Source organism: Eubalaena glacialis, chromosome 1 (genome assembly GCF_028564815.1).
Source record: "Eubalaena glacialis isolate mEubGla1 chromosome 1, mEubGla1.1.hap2.+ XY, whole genome shotgun sequence".
Lineage (NCBI taxonomy): Eukaryota > Metazoa > Chordata > Mammalia > Artiodactyla > Balaenidae > Eubalaena > Eubalaena glacialis.
Window position 1 is genome coordinate 239,861,310 of NC_083716.1, and position 15,667 is coordinate 239,876,976.

Here is a 15,667-nt window from a genome sequence, read left to right on the forward strand (position 1 = left end):
GGTTTGCACCAGTTTGTATGGTCGAGTTCCGTTTCTTCAGACCAGAGAAGACACTTTCATCTTCAGAGTAATGGTCTGACAGAGAATTGGAACGGGCGATTGAAACACTGGCTGTCTAAGCGGTGGGGAGATGTGGCACAAAGGGCCGGTGTGTGCTCACCCTCAACACAAGGGGCCACGGGCAGCTCCTCCCAGAGCGCTTCCTCTGTTTTTCTGTGGGGACCAGGGAAAGGGGGTGAGGGAGAAGCTCGTCCAACTATACAAGTCTAGAAAGACTTGTAGAAACGGGGAAGGATTCTAGTGCGACTGTGCGGCTTGGTGCACATACATTAACGACTGCCTTGTCTTCTTACTGCATTTAACCCCTCTTATCAATGTGTAATGTCTCTCTCTGTCCCTGGTAATTCTCTTTGCTCCACAGTCTATATCTGATATGAACATAGCCACTCTGACTTGACTTTAGTTCATGTTTGCATGGCATATCTTTCTCCATCCTTTTACTTTCAGCCTCCCTGTCTGATGATGGTTGAAGTCAGCTTGTGAAAGGCGACATGGATTAGTGTTTTCATGTCCATTCTGCCAGGCTCTTTCAACTGGCATATTTGATCCATTTACATTTCATGTGGATATTGACATGATAGGGCTTTGTTCTGCCATTTTATTTTTTATTTACTGTTCATTCCTTCTGTTTTTGTCTTTCTTCTGTAGAATTTATTTTTAGAATAGTTTTAGATTTGTAGACAAGTTGAGAAGATCGTACAAATAGTTCCCACGTGCCCTGTACTCACTTCCCCATTATTAGCATCTTACATTTGTGTGTGCATTTGGTACAATCAACGAACCAATATCGATTGTTGTTATTGACTACTGTCCATAGTTCATTCCTATAGTGTAGTTTTACCTAATGTACTTTTCATGTCCCAGCATCCCATCCAGGATGTCACGTTACATCTAACTGTCCTAACTCCTGGGCTCTCCTTGGCTGTGACAGTTTCTTAGACTTCCCTTGTTTTTGATGACCTGGGCACATATTTTGAGGAGTACTGGGCACATATTTTGTAGGATGTCCCTCTATTAGAATTTATCTGGCCTTTTTTCACTATTAGACTGGGATTGTGGGCTTGGGGAGGAAGACACAGAGGTAAAGTGCTATTTTCTTCTCGTCATATCTGTGTACGTGCTATCAGCATGATAGTTCATTGTGGATGTTGACCGTGGTCACCTGCCTCGGGTGGTGCATGTCAGGTGTCTCCACTGGAAAGTTGCTCTTTTTCCTCTCTTTCCATCATGTCATCTTTGGAAGGCAGTCACTAAGAGCAGCCCACACCTAAGGAGTGGGGGATAGGCTCCCCTCCTTGAGAGCAGAGTATCTGCATCAACAGTTTGGAATTCTTCCACACAGGAGTTTCTTCTACCTCATTAATTTATTTATGCGATCATTTATTTTTATCAGCGTGGATTCGTGGATATTTATTTTATACTTTGGGTTATTGACTCAGTTTTTTGTTGTTGTTTTTTAAAGTTTTATTTTATATTGAGTATAGTTGATTTACAATGTTGTGTTAGTTTCAGGTGTACAGCAAAGTGATTCAGTTATACATATACACGTATCTATTCTTTTTCAGATACTTTTCCCATTTAGGTTATTACAGAATATTGAGTAGAGTTCCCTGTGATATACAGCAGGTCCTTGTTGATTATCTATTTTATATATAGGAGTGTGTATATGTTAATCCCAAACTCCTAATTTATCCCTCCCCCACCTTTCCCCTTTGGTAACCGTAGGTTTGTTTTCTAAGTCTGTGAGTAGATTTTTGTTGTTGTTGCCCAAATTGTTCCAGTCTTGGCCATTGGGGAACCTTTTCAGTTGGGTCCTTGTCCCTTTGACATACTCCCACCAGTGTGGGTGTTTGGGGGGGGTTTCCTACCTTCCTGGCGCTACAAGATGCTCCAGGCTCACCTTGTGTATTTCCAGCCCCAGCCCTAGAAGCAGCCATTTGTCCAGGAAGTGCTGGTTCCTTTGATCGGAGGATGGGTTTAGAAATCAAACTCTGGGAGCTGGAGGGGTGCTTTGGGGCCCTCTCTGCAGGCACGGGACTCCTCTCCAAAAGACCCCTCCCTCGCCGCAGCCAGGCTCCCACACCCCACACAGCCAGGATGGGTGGGAGTGTGCTGGGGGGAGGGAGGGGCAGCGGGCCAGAGATGGGGAGCTCTTTCCGGAGCCTGGTGTCTGGAGCCCAGGAAGCCAGAGGTGTTGCAGGGCAGCCCGGCCCTCCCTGCAGGCCCACTAGAGCAGCCCCTGGAGTGCATCCCCCAGCGCCCCTCCCGCCACTACCCTGATCACTTCCTGCCTTCAAAATGGGCAGTTTAGACCATCAGGGGCTGGAGGGTCTAGGAGGAGTAGGGGTGCAGAGAAAGCTCCAGGGCCGTGCCTGGAAGCCTCAGCAGAGGGCAGCCCCTCTCGCCCTGTAGCCAGGTTACGGTTAACGCCCACTGCCCACAGCGGGCTCCCCTGATTCCTATATCTGCCGCAGCAGGCCCTGAGCAGCCCACGCCTGGGGGGCTCCCCCCAGAGAAACAGGGCAGCCCCAAGGCCTCCTTCAGCTGTGCACCGGACTCTCTGGCCTCACTGACCTCTTTCCCATTGCGCCTCCTCCCTGGAGGGCCCGTGGGCTGGGATGGGCACCGCGCGGTCAGAGTCAGCCTCTCCCACCCCCCGGCACAGGGGCTGTGAGGGCGCAGCCAGGGGACCAAGGAAAGGCCCTTGGAGCAGGTTAGCGGCGCTCGTTCCCTAAGGGGCCAGCACGGGGCCAGCGTAGGGGCTTAACCAGCACCCGTCAGGACGATGACCGGTGCGTGCCCTCCACCACAGAAGCAGGCGTCCAGGCCACTTAGCGTAGGTTAGCACAGGTGCTGCCAATGGCCAGGCAAACCTGGGCCCCAGACCCCGATGAACACCCCAGGCAGGCCGGCTGCTGGAGGGGCCTTCTGGGGTCTCCGCCGTGAACTGCGTGTGTAAACACATGTGTGTGAGTGCATGGCCACACACCCCGGGCTTGTTCATTTTGCCTCTTCTGTGACTCTGGCGTTTCGGAGTCCAGGTCAGGGTTCCTGTGGAACAGCCCACGCCCTGGGTGCACCCCACCCCTTCCCGGAGGTGGGTGCTGTACCCCGCTCCCTCCGTCCCTGCACTTCCGGTGAATTAAAATTGGGTTAGAGGCTCTGTTCGATTTGGCTCACACGGGCTTGGCAGGAGGACTTCAGAGGTGACAGGCTTTCCGGAGAGCAGCTGAGGGACTAGTGTCCTGATTTGGCTGCCTGAGGGCGGGGAGGCTTGCCAGCCCCAGAGAGCCCACAGCGTCACAGACAGACACCACGGGGAGCACGAGATTATGGGGAAAAAAAAAAAAAGACCCAGGAGATCACTGTAATTTGGAAATTACATGCACAAGCCCAGAAAAGTTGCATCTCCTAAAAAAGGTTTCAGGGGCCCCTTGGAAATCTAGCCAGGCTGATCGGGGAAGGCCTTAGCCCATACAAAGCCAGTCTCTAAAGCCTGGGAGACGTGACCTTTTTTTTTGAAATGCTTAGAGCTCAGCAAAAATATTCAAAATATTCCTCTGTGTACCGTGTGGAGTCCCTTTGTTTCGAATGGTTCTGTTTCTCCAAGAACCGCTTTTGAGACCTGCTTGGTCCAATGGACTTTTTGCCTGTAACAGCCCCTCCCAAACCCGCTTCTCCTCTATGAAAGAGTTTCCTCCCCATAGCTTTACCAGACTCGCATATGGTTGCGTGTCCCGAACTGCAATTATTTGCGGCTCCTAAATAAACCCATTTTGCTGGTAAAATCACTGGCTGTTTTATTGTTTTACAATGTAAACAGTGTGAAAAACATGGTGTGACTTTTATATCACACAATAAACAATACTTCATCAATGAGAGATTTTGATCCCTCGTCCGATTTTCCTGTCTCCCTTTTCTGCAAATTTCTTAATTAGGTAATCAAAATTTATACATTTGGCAACTTCATTTTCAGTTAATCTAACTGAAAGCAGTATCCGTCACTCTGGGCAAATACAGGATTGCAATCATTTTTGACAGTTTTTAACTTTGAGAAGGATCTTTCTGCTGATGAAATTGTTGCTCGGACCGTTCAGAGTATGAATAGGCTGTGAGAGCATTGGGATACTTTCTAATCATTTCGAAATGTAAATTTTAGGACATTTAGAGCTGATGATTCTTTCAGAGCAAGTTTTCTAAAAAGATTTAACTCTTCATACAAATCAGTTTTGTGACCGTTTGAATTTAAATGTAAATCTATACAGTGTCATTTTCATATTTCCTGTAGCTTGTGGAAGTCATATAAGAAACCGACTCATAATTTGCGTGTAATTTCAAACACCTCTTTGTGCATTTTATCACTGTATCTTCAATTATATCGAAAAATTAATTATTAAGTTGTCGTCCATATTAGTAATTGGTTCATCAACGCTTCACGTGGAAATTGTGTTCTTTTCTGTCTAACGCCATGTTCCTTAAATTTAATTGTTGTTTCCAAGCCTGTGGATTTTGCTTTGCAATGTTAACATTTTTCAAAATAGAGATTCTAAACTCCTGGAATAATTCTAATAACTTGCTGATATGCTTTATCGCGCTGCCCACATATTTGCTTTTCTTGAACTAATTTCCTGATACAATTTACTGCCCAGGCAGCAGCGGTTTCTGTCCTGGAAGGGTTTGTGCAGAGGCTGCAGGGACTTTCTGCAGGGACAGATGTGCGGGTGCCCCACCTCGGGTCCTGGTGCTCCGAGTGAGGGGCCGTCACTCCAGCCGGGGTCACGACCTCTCTGGCCATTGCTGCTGCTGCAGTGACCATCCCCCCAGTGCTGTGGGAGGAGCCGGCCGGCCCATCCCATCACCACCCCTGTGTGCTCGGCCATCTGTCCCAAAGCCGCCGGGGCTGGCTCTCAGACCGTCTCCCGGGGGGCCGCCAGCGACCTGGGCCTGCCCAACCCACCCAGGCGGCCGCTGCGAGGAGGGGAGGAGACTGGGGCCCACATGGAGCAGCCTCGCCGCCCGCTAAGGGGTGATGGGGCAGCCACGGGGAGTGGGGTGGGATTCTCCCTTCTCTCCCACCCCGCCCCGGAAGCTGGTGTGGGAAGACACAGCCTCCACAAGGTGTCCCCAGGGAAACGGCCACCCAGGACCTCTGCTTGGCTTCTCCCTCTTGTCCTTCCAGCCAGAGGAGAAGGCGGGGCCTTGGGCTGGGTTCCCTGCCAGCCTCACCCTCTGGATGGGGCTCCAGGAACCCCCAGCTGAGGGGCTTTGTTCTCTTGGGGTGGAAGATTCCAGATCCGCTCTGGTCTTTGGGGAGAAAATGGCTGGAGGCTGCTCCCAGCCCGGTGGGGTGCCCGGGCTCTGCAGCGAGGGCCCCCGTGTGTCTGCCTGGCTGTGGGGACCTGCAGGACGGCAGGGTGCTGGCGGGAGACGGGACTGACCGTCCTGGGTCCGGCCTCCGGCTCCAGCCGCCATCCCCACCGTCCCCAGCTGGTCTCAGGGTGTGGGGGCGGCTCAGACCCCCCCGGGCTGTGGGCGCTGCGGCGCGTCCAGGCCAGCCAGGCACCACCTATGGGACCTTCTAGCTCTGGTCTCCTCAGGGCCAGGCTGACTCACCCTGGAACTTTGGCCTTTCCTCCTAGGTCTCACCTTTGACTCTGATTCTGTAAAGAAGAGGCAAGAGAGACCTTGTGGGAAGGCGGAGGGCCAGCCTCCACTGTGTCCCGGCCTCACCCCGCCTGCCCTTCACAAGCCCTGTCAGGCCCCGGGAGGCAGCAGGTCTGAGGGGTGGTTTATTGACGGCTGGTTTCCGGGGAGCCAGGGCCTGCAGCTTGGGGAGGTCGCGGGGTCCAGCCAGGACCGGGCCTTCGCTCGCTGCTCAGGGCGCCGTGCAGCTCAGCGCCTGCCACCTGCACCCCCACGCTGCCCAGGCCCCGTGCTCTGCAGGCATCTGGGTGACTTGGGGCCCTGGGGCTGGCTTCCCTCTGGGGGGCCCCATACTTGCTCTTCTGACTGTAGAACAGTTTCCTCTGGCAAAGGCAAGGGAGGTGGCCATGACACAGCGGGACAGGCAGGACCATCCCTGCAGGAGACCGAGTCAGACCAGAGGGCTGGAGGGCTCACTGAAGCCACGACCACCTGGACGCTCGCACCCCAGCCCCTCCACAGGGGAGGGGGCCTGCAGACTGGGCCAGGGGGCCCTTGCCTCGACCCTGGTCTGGCTCTCCCCAGCACCCCCTCCCCCAGGCGCCTACCGCCTGGAGACGGGGACAAGCCATCGGAACCGTGTGCACTTGCAAACCGTGCTCTGGGGCCCTGGGCCCAGCATCCCCTGCACAAACGTCCGGACTCTCAGCCTTTCCTCCCAGAGCTGCCTCCTGAAGGTGACCTGTCATCCATGGGGGTGGCTGCTTTGGGGGGTGTGGGCGAGTGTGGAGGTGGGACTGAGGGGGAAGAGCAGGGGGGCGGAGGGTCAGGGCTGGGGCCTGGCTGACCCCTCGTCCTCCGCTTCTGCCCAGAACTCCCGGAGTAGAGGATCCTGAATTTCCACCCGGCCGGCCAGGTCATTGGGAAGGTAAGTTTGCCAAGGCAGGAGGGGAAAGCACATTTTCCTTAAGTTTGATGTAAATCCCTGGAGGAATTACACTGTACTGTGTGGGCCCCACCAGTAGTCCTGCAAAGGCCAGGACAGCCTGGCCACGACTGGCCTCCACGGACACCGTGGCTCTGGAGAACGGCCCCTGTACCCACAGGTGCCCAGCCCCTCTTGCTGCACCTCTTTTAACCCTCAGGTGGATGCTGGTACCACCCACCCCCGCTACAGAGGAGGGACAGGCCCAGAGAGGTGAAGTGATTGCCCGGGGTCAGCCAGCACAGGGGAACCCCCGACTTCCCGCCCCGTGACCACCACGGGCGCTGCCTCCAAGCCTCCGAGTCCTCGGGGCAAATTCTCACTGAACTTCTGGATAAAGATGGAAAATGGAGCACAAAGCCCTGTTTTGTTGTTTCCTGAAACGGCTCTAAAAAGACTGAAAGAGGTTTTGGAAACGGTGTCAGCCCGCCAGGATGGGGCGAGGGGAGCAGAAAACAAGGCGAGACAAACGCTAACGGAATCGGGGCAGGCCCCTCCGGCACGATGCAGAAAGCCGGGGAGCCGCCCAGCGTGTTCCAGGGGGTGCCCCAGAGTTTCAGCAGGTGGCAGCCCAGGCCCCCTGGAGGTGGGGCTCCCCTGGCACCAAGCTGGGAGGAAGCACTGCAAGTCTGCAGGAGAAGTGCTGGGTCCCAGGACCCTGGACGCCTGCCTGGACCCTCATCACGGTCGAGAGAGGCCGTGGGGACCAAAAGTGGGCACGTGCACACAGGTGCTCGCCCCCCAGCCTCCTCCCCAGGCGGCTCCCAAGGGGCTCCTGCCGGCTTCGCCGTCGCCATGGCAGCTCTGGAGTTAGAGGCAGGGACGGACCTGAATGCTGTTCCCCCGGATTCAGGCCATTCCCGGAACCTCGCAGTGTGACTTTATTTGAAATAGGATCTCGGCAGGTGTAAGTAGTTAAATGAAGATGAGGTCACGCTGGAGTAGAGTGGACCCCGATCCAGTGTGACTGGTGTCCTTCTAGGAGGAGGAGAGGCGGAGACACAGGACGGGCAGAGACGGGAGTGATGCGGCCACAAGCCCAGGGACGCCCGGGAGCACGGGAAGCACAGAGCCAGGGAGTCAGGGAGGGGCGTCCTCGGCCTCAGACACAGCACGGCCCCCACCCCGATGTCTGCTGCTCAGCTGGGGAGCTGGGTGAGCCCGCGACCAGCTGTCTCGAGCCTCTCGCTGTGGGTGCTTTGCTGTGGTGCCCGGGGCTGAGGCAGGGCCAGGAAAGTTCCATCCCCGCCCAACCAGCAATCATGTGGGCTCGGAGCCAGGACGTCTTATTTCAAATTTCCCTGCCAGGACCCCGTCTCAGGACTCTGGGGGAGACGTGCCCCACCCCATCCAGCGGAGGGAGCAGAGGACGGGACCAGGGCATCCCCCGAGGAAGGATGGAGCTGTCGGGGGAACTCCCAGTTGTCCATACCTCTTGGGCGACATTGACAAAGGGGACACTGGTGTTGGAGTCATGAAACATACGTAGAACACCAAGCGAGGCCTCCGGGCTCCTCTGGGCCAGTGTTGGCAGGGTCAGAGCGGAGTGGAGCCTTGCCGCTGGTCTCATCCAGCGGATCTGTGCCCTCCCCAAGGTGAGGCCTAAACTGAGAAATCCCCATGCGGCCCAGTAAACCCGAAACACTCAGCTGAAAGAGAAGACGCGGCCTGGAGGGGGGGATCTGGCCGGAGGAGGGGACACGGCCTTTTTTGTACATTTCCTAGGACTAGGTGCACCCAGAGCGGAAGTTACAAACAGTAACAACGGCCTAGGAGCCCCCCTCGCTTGTTTCCCTTCCCCCAGGAAGCCGAGGCCAGGCTCCCTGAGTGCTCACCCCGTGTAGACAGAAGTGGGAGGAAGCTCCCAGAGTTCCGCTGGACCCCAGCTCCCCTCTGATGAGGCTGTGGAGAGCTCAGTGGAGACAAGGGGCTGCGACCAGATGCAGGGGAGGGTGTGACCTCCACCCGGGGCCTCAGACTCCCCGGGGCCGGATCCCTGGGATCTGGTGGCTGAGGACAGCACCGTTACCTAGCCCTGCGGCCACACTGCTAACGGGCCTTTGCTGCTCCTCTGCCCCGGCACAGGTACAGCGAAGGAAGGGCACCCACGGCAGGGTGAGTTGAGGGGGTCCCCCCAGCTTCTGGGAGTCACAGGGGGCCCTCACCCAGGAGCTGCAGGAGAAGGCTGCTCCCTGACCCCATGTCTCCAGGGACATCCAACACCCATCCTGACCGCTCACCCCTGGATGGATTCTTCTTCCCCAGCCCTTTTCTCCATACCCCGCAGCTGCAGGAGGTCATCTCTGAGAGAAAGAGAGAGATAGAGAGAGAGACACAGAGATGGAGAGACAGAGACAGTGAGAAGGGGAGACAAAGAGACAGAGAGACCGTGGAGAGAGACTTGGCCTAACGAAGATACAACAGGAGAGAGGGGTGGAGGGGACCGAGAGGGGTCACGTGGAGAAGCACCAGCGTCCCTTAGCCCCAGGCCAGCTGACCACGGCCGGTGATCAGGGACCTCCCCTGGGCAGGGCCAGAGCAGGGCCTGGGCCTTGGGGAGAGCCTTGGGCGGCTTCCACAGGGGCTGAGGGGCCCCATGAGAGCTTGGTCAGGAGGCTCGGCCTGGGTGGGGGGACGGACCCAGACAAGGGAGGGGGATGGGAGGTGTAGGAGGGGGAGGGGGGATGGGAGGGGGGATGGGAGGGGTGGGGGGCTGCCTCTCGGGTGACACATGGGGCCCAGCGGGAGGGGGAGGGGGCTGAGGAAGAAACGGCAGCCCTGGGTGCTCTAGGAGGGGTGACCGAGGGTGCAGGGGCTTCCAGACCAGAGCCTGGGCCCTGAAGAAGCTGCCTCAGGTGTAGGCCTTCAGGGATGAACAGGGACAGCTGGGGGATGTGGACAGACCCAGCTAGGAAGGACAGCCCTGATAGGGGCCGGGGTCCCAGCCCAGCACACTGTGTCCAGCCCAGCTGGCTGCCATCCCCACCAGGTGCCCAGGAAATGGCCACCCCCAGACTCTCTGGCCCCTCGGCCAGCAGCCCCTCTCCTGCGTGTCCACAGGCACGAGTGTGCGGGGTGGCCACACGGGCCCCGGGGGACGGGCAGCCAGGTCTCACCCGTGTAGGCCATGATGGTGACCAGCAGGGCCATGGCCAGCACCCTGTAGACGGGAAGACTGTTCCGGCAGCGGAGGAGGGTCAGGTGGAAGAGGACGGCGCAGGAGCCCTCCACCAGCGCGCGTGGGGGACGGCCGCGCGCAGGGCCGAGCCGCAGTGCACGTCCATGAGGGTCTGCAGGACGTGCATGTCGCTGAGCTCCCAGGCCCAGTAGAGCCGCGTCAGGGCACAGGCCGCCTGCACGCCCAGCGCCTGGGCTGCCAGGTCCAGCAGCGTGCCGGGCAGAGAGGCCTCGGCCAGGAGGAACTCCTGCAGGGACACGGCGGTATCGGCCGAGGCCCCGTCCAGGGTGGCCCCGTGCACCAGGAGGAGCAGGAAGAGCGGGGTCAGCAGCAGGTCGGGGCCGAAGCCCCCTCCCCAGGGGCCGACGTCCGCCAGCGTCCGCATCTCCAGGCAGCAGGCCCCCAGCTGGGCGGCGCCCACCACCTCCCGGGCAAAGCGGGAGCAGGTTCCCCCGGGGAGCAGGGCCTTGGCCGCCCTCCTGGCCACCTGGCAGAGGGCGAAGGTGGCAAAGAAGGAGAGGGATGCGTTCAGACTGGCCATCGGCCTGGAGGCTCCAAGAGGGCCCGGGCTCAGGAGGGGACTTGAGCTGACTGACGTGTCAGGGGCTGGCGACCTGGCCCCAAGGGCGGGAGGTGGGGGCTGTGGGAGCGCCACACCTGTGCCCGCACACCTGTGCCCTCACCACACCTGTGCCCTCACACCTGTGCCCTCACCACACCTGTGCCCTCACCACACCTGTGCCCTCACACTGCGCCCTCACCACACCTCTGCCCTCACCACACCTGTGCCCTCACACCTGTGCCCTCACCACATCTGTGCCCTCACACCTGTGCCCTCACCACACCTGTGCCCTCACAGCTGTGCCCTCACACCTGTGCCCTCACCACATCTGTGCCATCACACCTGTGCCCTCACCACACCTGTGCCATCACACCTGTGCCCTCACCACACCTGTGCCCTCACGGCTGTGCCCTCACCGCACCTGTGCCGTCGCCGCACCTGTGCCCTCACACCTGTGCCCTCACCACACCTGTGCCCTCGCCGCACCTGTGCCCTCACACCTGTGCCCTCACCGCACCTGTGCCATCGCCGCACCTGTGCCCTCGCCGCACCTGTGCCCTCGCCGCACCTGTGCCCTCACACCACCTGTGCCCTCGCCGCACCCGTGCCCTCACACCTGTGCCCTCACACCTGTGCCCTCGCCGCACCTGTGCCCTCACCGCCAGCCCTGCCTCTGCGGCCCTGCGGGAGGTGGGCCAGGAACTCCCCCAGCAGCGGCCCGCCCCTCGGCCACCCTGCGCTGCTCCTCAAAGCCTCCGTCGGAGCCGGCAGGGCTCTGTGACCCCCACCCCACCGGGCTCCTGGCTCCACAGGCATAGCCGGGCAGCTCCCTGCACCTGCGCCGTGTCCCCTCCTGTGCGAAGGTCCCCGGCTCCGCCTGCCCTGTGGGTCTGCTGCCACCAGTTCGCCCGGGGAAGGCAGCTGCATGCTGGGCCAGGAGTCCCCGCGTGGGGAAGCTGTGGGCGCCCGGCGGGACTGCTCTGGACACCTTGGAAGCTGAACCTGCAGAAATGGGCCCACCTCCCCTTATACTTAATTTGTCTGCCTGGAGGGTGGGCACGTAACATGCATTTCTAAGAGAGCAATGAGTGAGTCCTGAGCAAAACAGGCGGCTGGGAAGTTCAGGGGCTGCCTCCGCTCCCAGCACGTGGTGAACTTGTTCCAGGGCAAGTGGGGGTCCCCTGTGACCCCCTCCCCGCACCCCAGTCACGCCCACAATGCACCCCCTTCCTGGAGACATGTCGCTGGGCCTCAAGTTGGAGGGACCGGGAGTTCGGGACTCTGCTGGTGACTCGGTGCTGGACGCTGGCCAGGCTGCAAGAACACAAGGCCCGAGGTCGTGGTCATGGACGCTCAGGGACCCCAGGATGTGCAGGAGGAGGGGCAGACACTCGTGGGGGGGGGCTGCACTGGATCCGCTGGGCAGCCCTGAGGCAGCAGTCATTCCAGCAGAGGGGACAGGCTGAGTGAGGTTCAGAGGCCACTGGGGTGGAGGGATCCTGGCAGGGGCCAGGGCCGGGGGCTGGGCTGAGCCCCCTCTCCCAGGCCTGTCCTGGAGCAGGAAGAGGGGGCCGGGCCGGGGCAGTAGGGAGTCCTGGGCAGGACGCTCCCAGGGCAGGAGGAATGAGCTGGGGGTCGGAGGCACCTTCTGTTGAAGACCCAGGTCCAGGTCTCCGGGACGCAGCTCTGTCACCCGCCAGCCCGTGCAGGGGCCGAGGCACAGTGGGGCGGAGGCATCAGCAGGGCGGGGTCGCCCGGGGGAGATGGGTTCCCTCTCCCTGAGCCCCCACCCTCACCCCTGCAGAAGGGTGGACGGAGCAGGGGAGGTGGCTTTGAGCCCAGGAGCCGCGGTCTCTGCAGGGCAAAGGCCTGGCGTCCAAACACCGCCAGGGGACCCCACAGGAAAGGGGCACAGGTGACACCTCTACAGTCCCCACCTCGTGCCCACCTGGAGGACCCCCAGGCCCCGCAGCAGCTGCTGTTCTCTCCCCCACGTCCCATCCCTGTCCTGCTGTCCTCCACCTGCCCCTCGGTGGACAGCAAGACCACCCCTCACCGCCACCTCCTCCCTCCCTCCTTCCCAGGCAGCGATTCCAAAGATTAGAGAAAAAAAGGCCGTCAAAACCAGTATGAATTTCCTTCCAAGGAGTTCAGCTGGGCCCCGCGCTGCGGAGGGTGCTGCGCGTGGAGGGTGAGAGCAGGGCCTGGCCACCTTCATCGGCTGGCTACGCCCCAGATGAGCCTGTCACCTGCAGCATCCCTGGGTTCCCCACCAGACGCCCTGCTCCTGGCGATGCCCCGGCTTGGGAATCCGCATCCCCGAGCAGGTCACAGCACTTTCAACGCTGGGGCCTGAAACCAGCCAAGGCTTCCAGCCTTGCCACCAGAACCAGTCTTGCTGCTCGGAGGGCCGCGTCTCCACCCCTTACAGGCCCTCTTGTTTTCTTTTTCCCACCCAGCATCTGTCCCTCCTGGAGCTCAGACTCAGGGAGTGGGGACCCGCAGCCTGGAGGATTAGCAGCTGATTTTTTCCGTTGCCCCGGTAGACAGTTTGGAGGTTTAGGACTTTCCCAGAGGTGGGGAAGGCGACTGGCCCCCCCCGCCCTCCGGGGAGAGGGGTGAGGTTTGCCCCCGCAGGAAGGTCCCCCAGGGCCAGCCTTGCCAGAAGTCCACCCACTGTCCCCTGGCCCCCGACTTCGCCCTGGAAGGCGGACAAGCCTCCAGACTCCAGCGTGGGGTGTGGGGTGTGTGTGTGTGTCTGTCCTTCCCTTGTACGAGGCCCCCGCCCTCTCAGAGGAGCTGGGAACAATCTGGAAGCCACTGAGACCTGATGGCTGGGTGCACAGAAGCCGGTGGTAAAAGAAATGTTCACATATTGAGGTCTGGGGAAGTCATTCTGGCTTACACATGCGTTAACTTGAATTTGATGCTGACTAGAGCAGCCTGTTTGTGGCTTATCAGACATACATTGTATGGATACCTCTGCTGTAATTATTAAAGAAAAGGGCACATTGACCAGAAGTAAAGAATGTCCATGTTAAAAATAAAGATGAGATGCCTCCCTTCCTGGGATGCCGATGCTGGTGCTGCTTTGAGGATAAGACTCCCTCCCAGGCACCAAGTCACGCTGACTTGCTGTGTACCTGCAGGTCTGTTGTTTTTAAACCTTGGAGGAATGTAACGCTGACTTGACTGATGTTCTTTGTTCTGACAAGTTATAAAACTGCTGAAAACTCTGCTTCTGCAGAGCAGTTTCCCAGTCATCTGGAAAGCTGTTTTCCGGACTATAGTCTTCAGTCTGGCTTAAGTAATACTCTTCTCTTCCTATTACAGATTATCGGTTATCTTGTTCGACAGCGGGTTCCCCTCAGGGCCCACGCGGTGCATGAGTGCATGGGGAGACCTCCTCTCCACCTCGGGAGCTGCTGGCCTTCGTCCTTCCCTAACTGTCACCCCGCTCCCAGCAGTTGGGGCCTGGTCTCCAGGTGTCCAACACCTGCTCAGGTCAGAGCACACAGAACCGCATGACCGCACAGACCTCCTGACTGGAGTTCCACGGTTATTCACACTGAATAATCAATGTTAATTGAGTTTTTATTTCTTTAAAATATTTATTTATTTATTTATTTATATTTTTGTCTGCACTGGGTCTTCGTTGCTGTGCACCGGCTTTCTCTAGTTGCAGCGAGCGGGGGCTACTCTTCATTGAGGTGTGCCGGCTTCTCATTGCGGTGGCTTCTCTTGTTGTGGAGCACGGGCCCTAGGCGTGTGGGCTTCAGTAGTTGTGGCACGCGGGCTCAGCAGTTGTGGCTCGCGGGCTCTAGAGCACAGGCTCAGTAGTTGTGGCGCAGGGGCTTAGTTGCTCTGCGGCATGTGGGATCTTCCCGGACTACGGCTCGAACCCATGTCCCCTACATTGGCAGGCAGATTCTTAACCACTGCACTACCAGGGAAGTCCAGTTTTTGTTTTTTGATAAAACTTAAATGGTGCGAAGCCCACCAGTCTTCATAGTGAACTTCCACCTGTGTGACAAATGCACAAACCCAGGTAACCCACACATTTACCCAGATAGGAACTTTTTCCCAGAAAGTCTCGCGTCCCTTCCCAGTTGACCCTGCCCCTAATCAGAGGTGTCTGGCTTCCTGCTTTACTTCATCACAGGCTTGGGGACAATCAAATGTAACCAGACTCCCGCGTCTCCACCTGGGGGCCAGCAGGGAGGTGGACTAATTTGTTTCCAGTGTCAGAGTTTTGCTCCTTTTTATTGCCGAATGGAATTCTGTTTCATGGGTGAACCACAACTTGTTAATCCATTTTTCCTGATGATGAACAAACATTTAGGTTTTCTTCCATTTTTTTTTCCCACTAATACAAATAAAGCTGCTATCAGCATGTTCGTGTAAGTCCTTGTAGACAAAAATTTTTTTTTTTTTGAGTAAATACCTAAAGAATTTTTCTAGACCACAGGGCAGGTGAATGCTTAATTCTGTAAGGTACCATCACTACTTTCTGCAGGATGGTTATAGTTTTTACACTCCCAGCAGCAATGTATGAGATGCATGGTGTCTATAAAAGTCGGTGCTGTGAAGACTTTCACACATTTCCTGTTCTCCCTGGTGTTTAGTTCTCTCGGTGGTGGGAAGTTGCATTTCCCTGATGACAGGTGATGTTACACACATTGTCAGGAGCCTACTTATTGGTCATTCAAATGCCTTTGGTTCTTTTTTTACTGAACTGTATATCTTTTTTATCATTGAGTTATAATAATTCTTCATATATTCTGGATACAAGTCCTTTGTCCTATAATTGTTTTACAAATATTTCCTCCCAGGTCCTGGTCCATTTTCTTGATACGGTCTTCGGATACGTAATTCTAGAAGTTCTACAGTTTCGCATTTTACATTTAGGTCTAAGATCCATTTTGGCTCAACTTCTTAACTTTGTGAAAAGTGTAAGATCTGTGACCAGATTCTTTAAAATACTTTTTTTGCGTGTGGGCATCCCATTGCCCCAGCACCGTTTGTCGTGAAGACTGTCCTCGTGCCCTTGAACTGCCTTCGCTCCCTTGTCAAAATCAGTTGACTCTGCTTGGGTGGGTCTATCCCTGGGCTCTCTGTCCTGCTCCGTTGATCTATTTATCTGCTCTTTCACCAGCACCACACCATCCTGATTTTTGAAAGCTGATAGTAAGTCTTGAAGTCGGGTAGTGTGAGTCTTACAACTTTGTTCTTCTTCAGT

General features: G+C 57.2%; 1 protein-coding gene across 1 annotated transcript; it reads right to left on the reverse strand.

The window, feature by feature from the left end:
- Nucleotides 1-5,935: 5,935 nt before the first annotated feature.
- LOC133092235 (aquaporin-12-like) lies at nucleotides 5,936-10,407 on the reverse strand. Its single transcript, XM_061191478.1, is given in 9 exon segments — nucleotides 5,936-6,046; nucleotides 6,048-6,139; nucleotides 6,359-6,500; nucleotides 6,723-6,874; nucleotides 8,718-8,860; nucleotides 8,929-8,991; nucleotides 9,593-9,734; nucleotides 9,805-9,927; nucleotides 9,930-10,407. Coding segments are annotated over 9 exon segments (1,446 nt in total).
- Nucleotides 10,408-15,667: the final 5,260 nt, after the last annotated feature.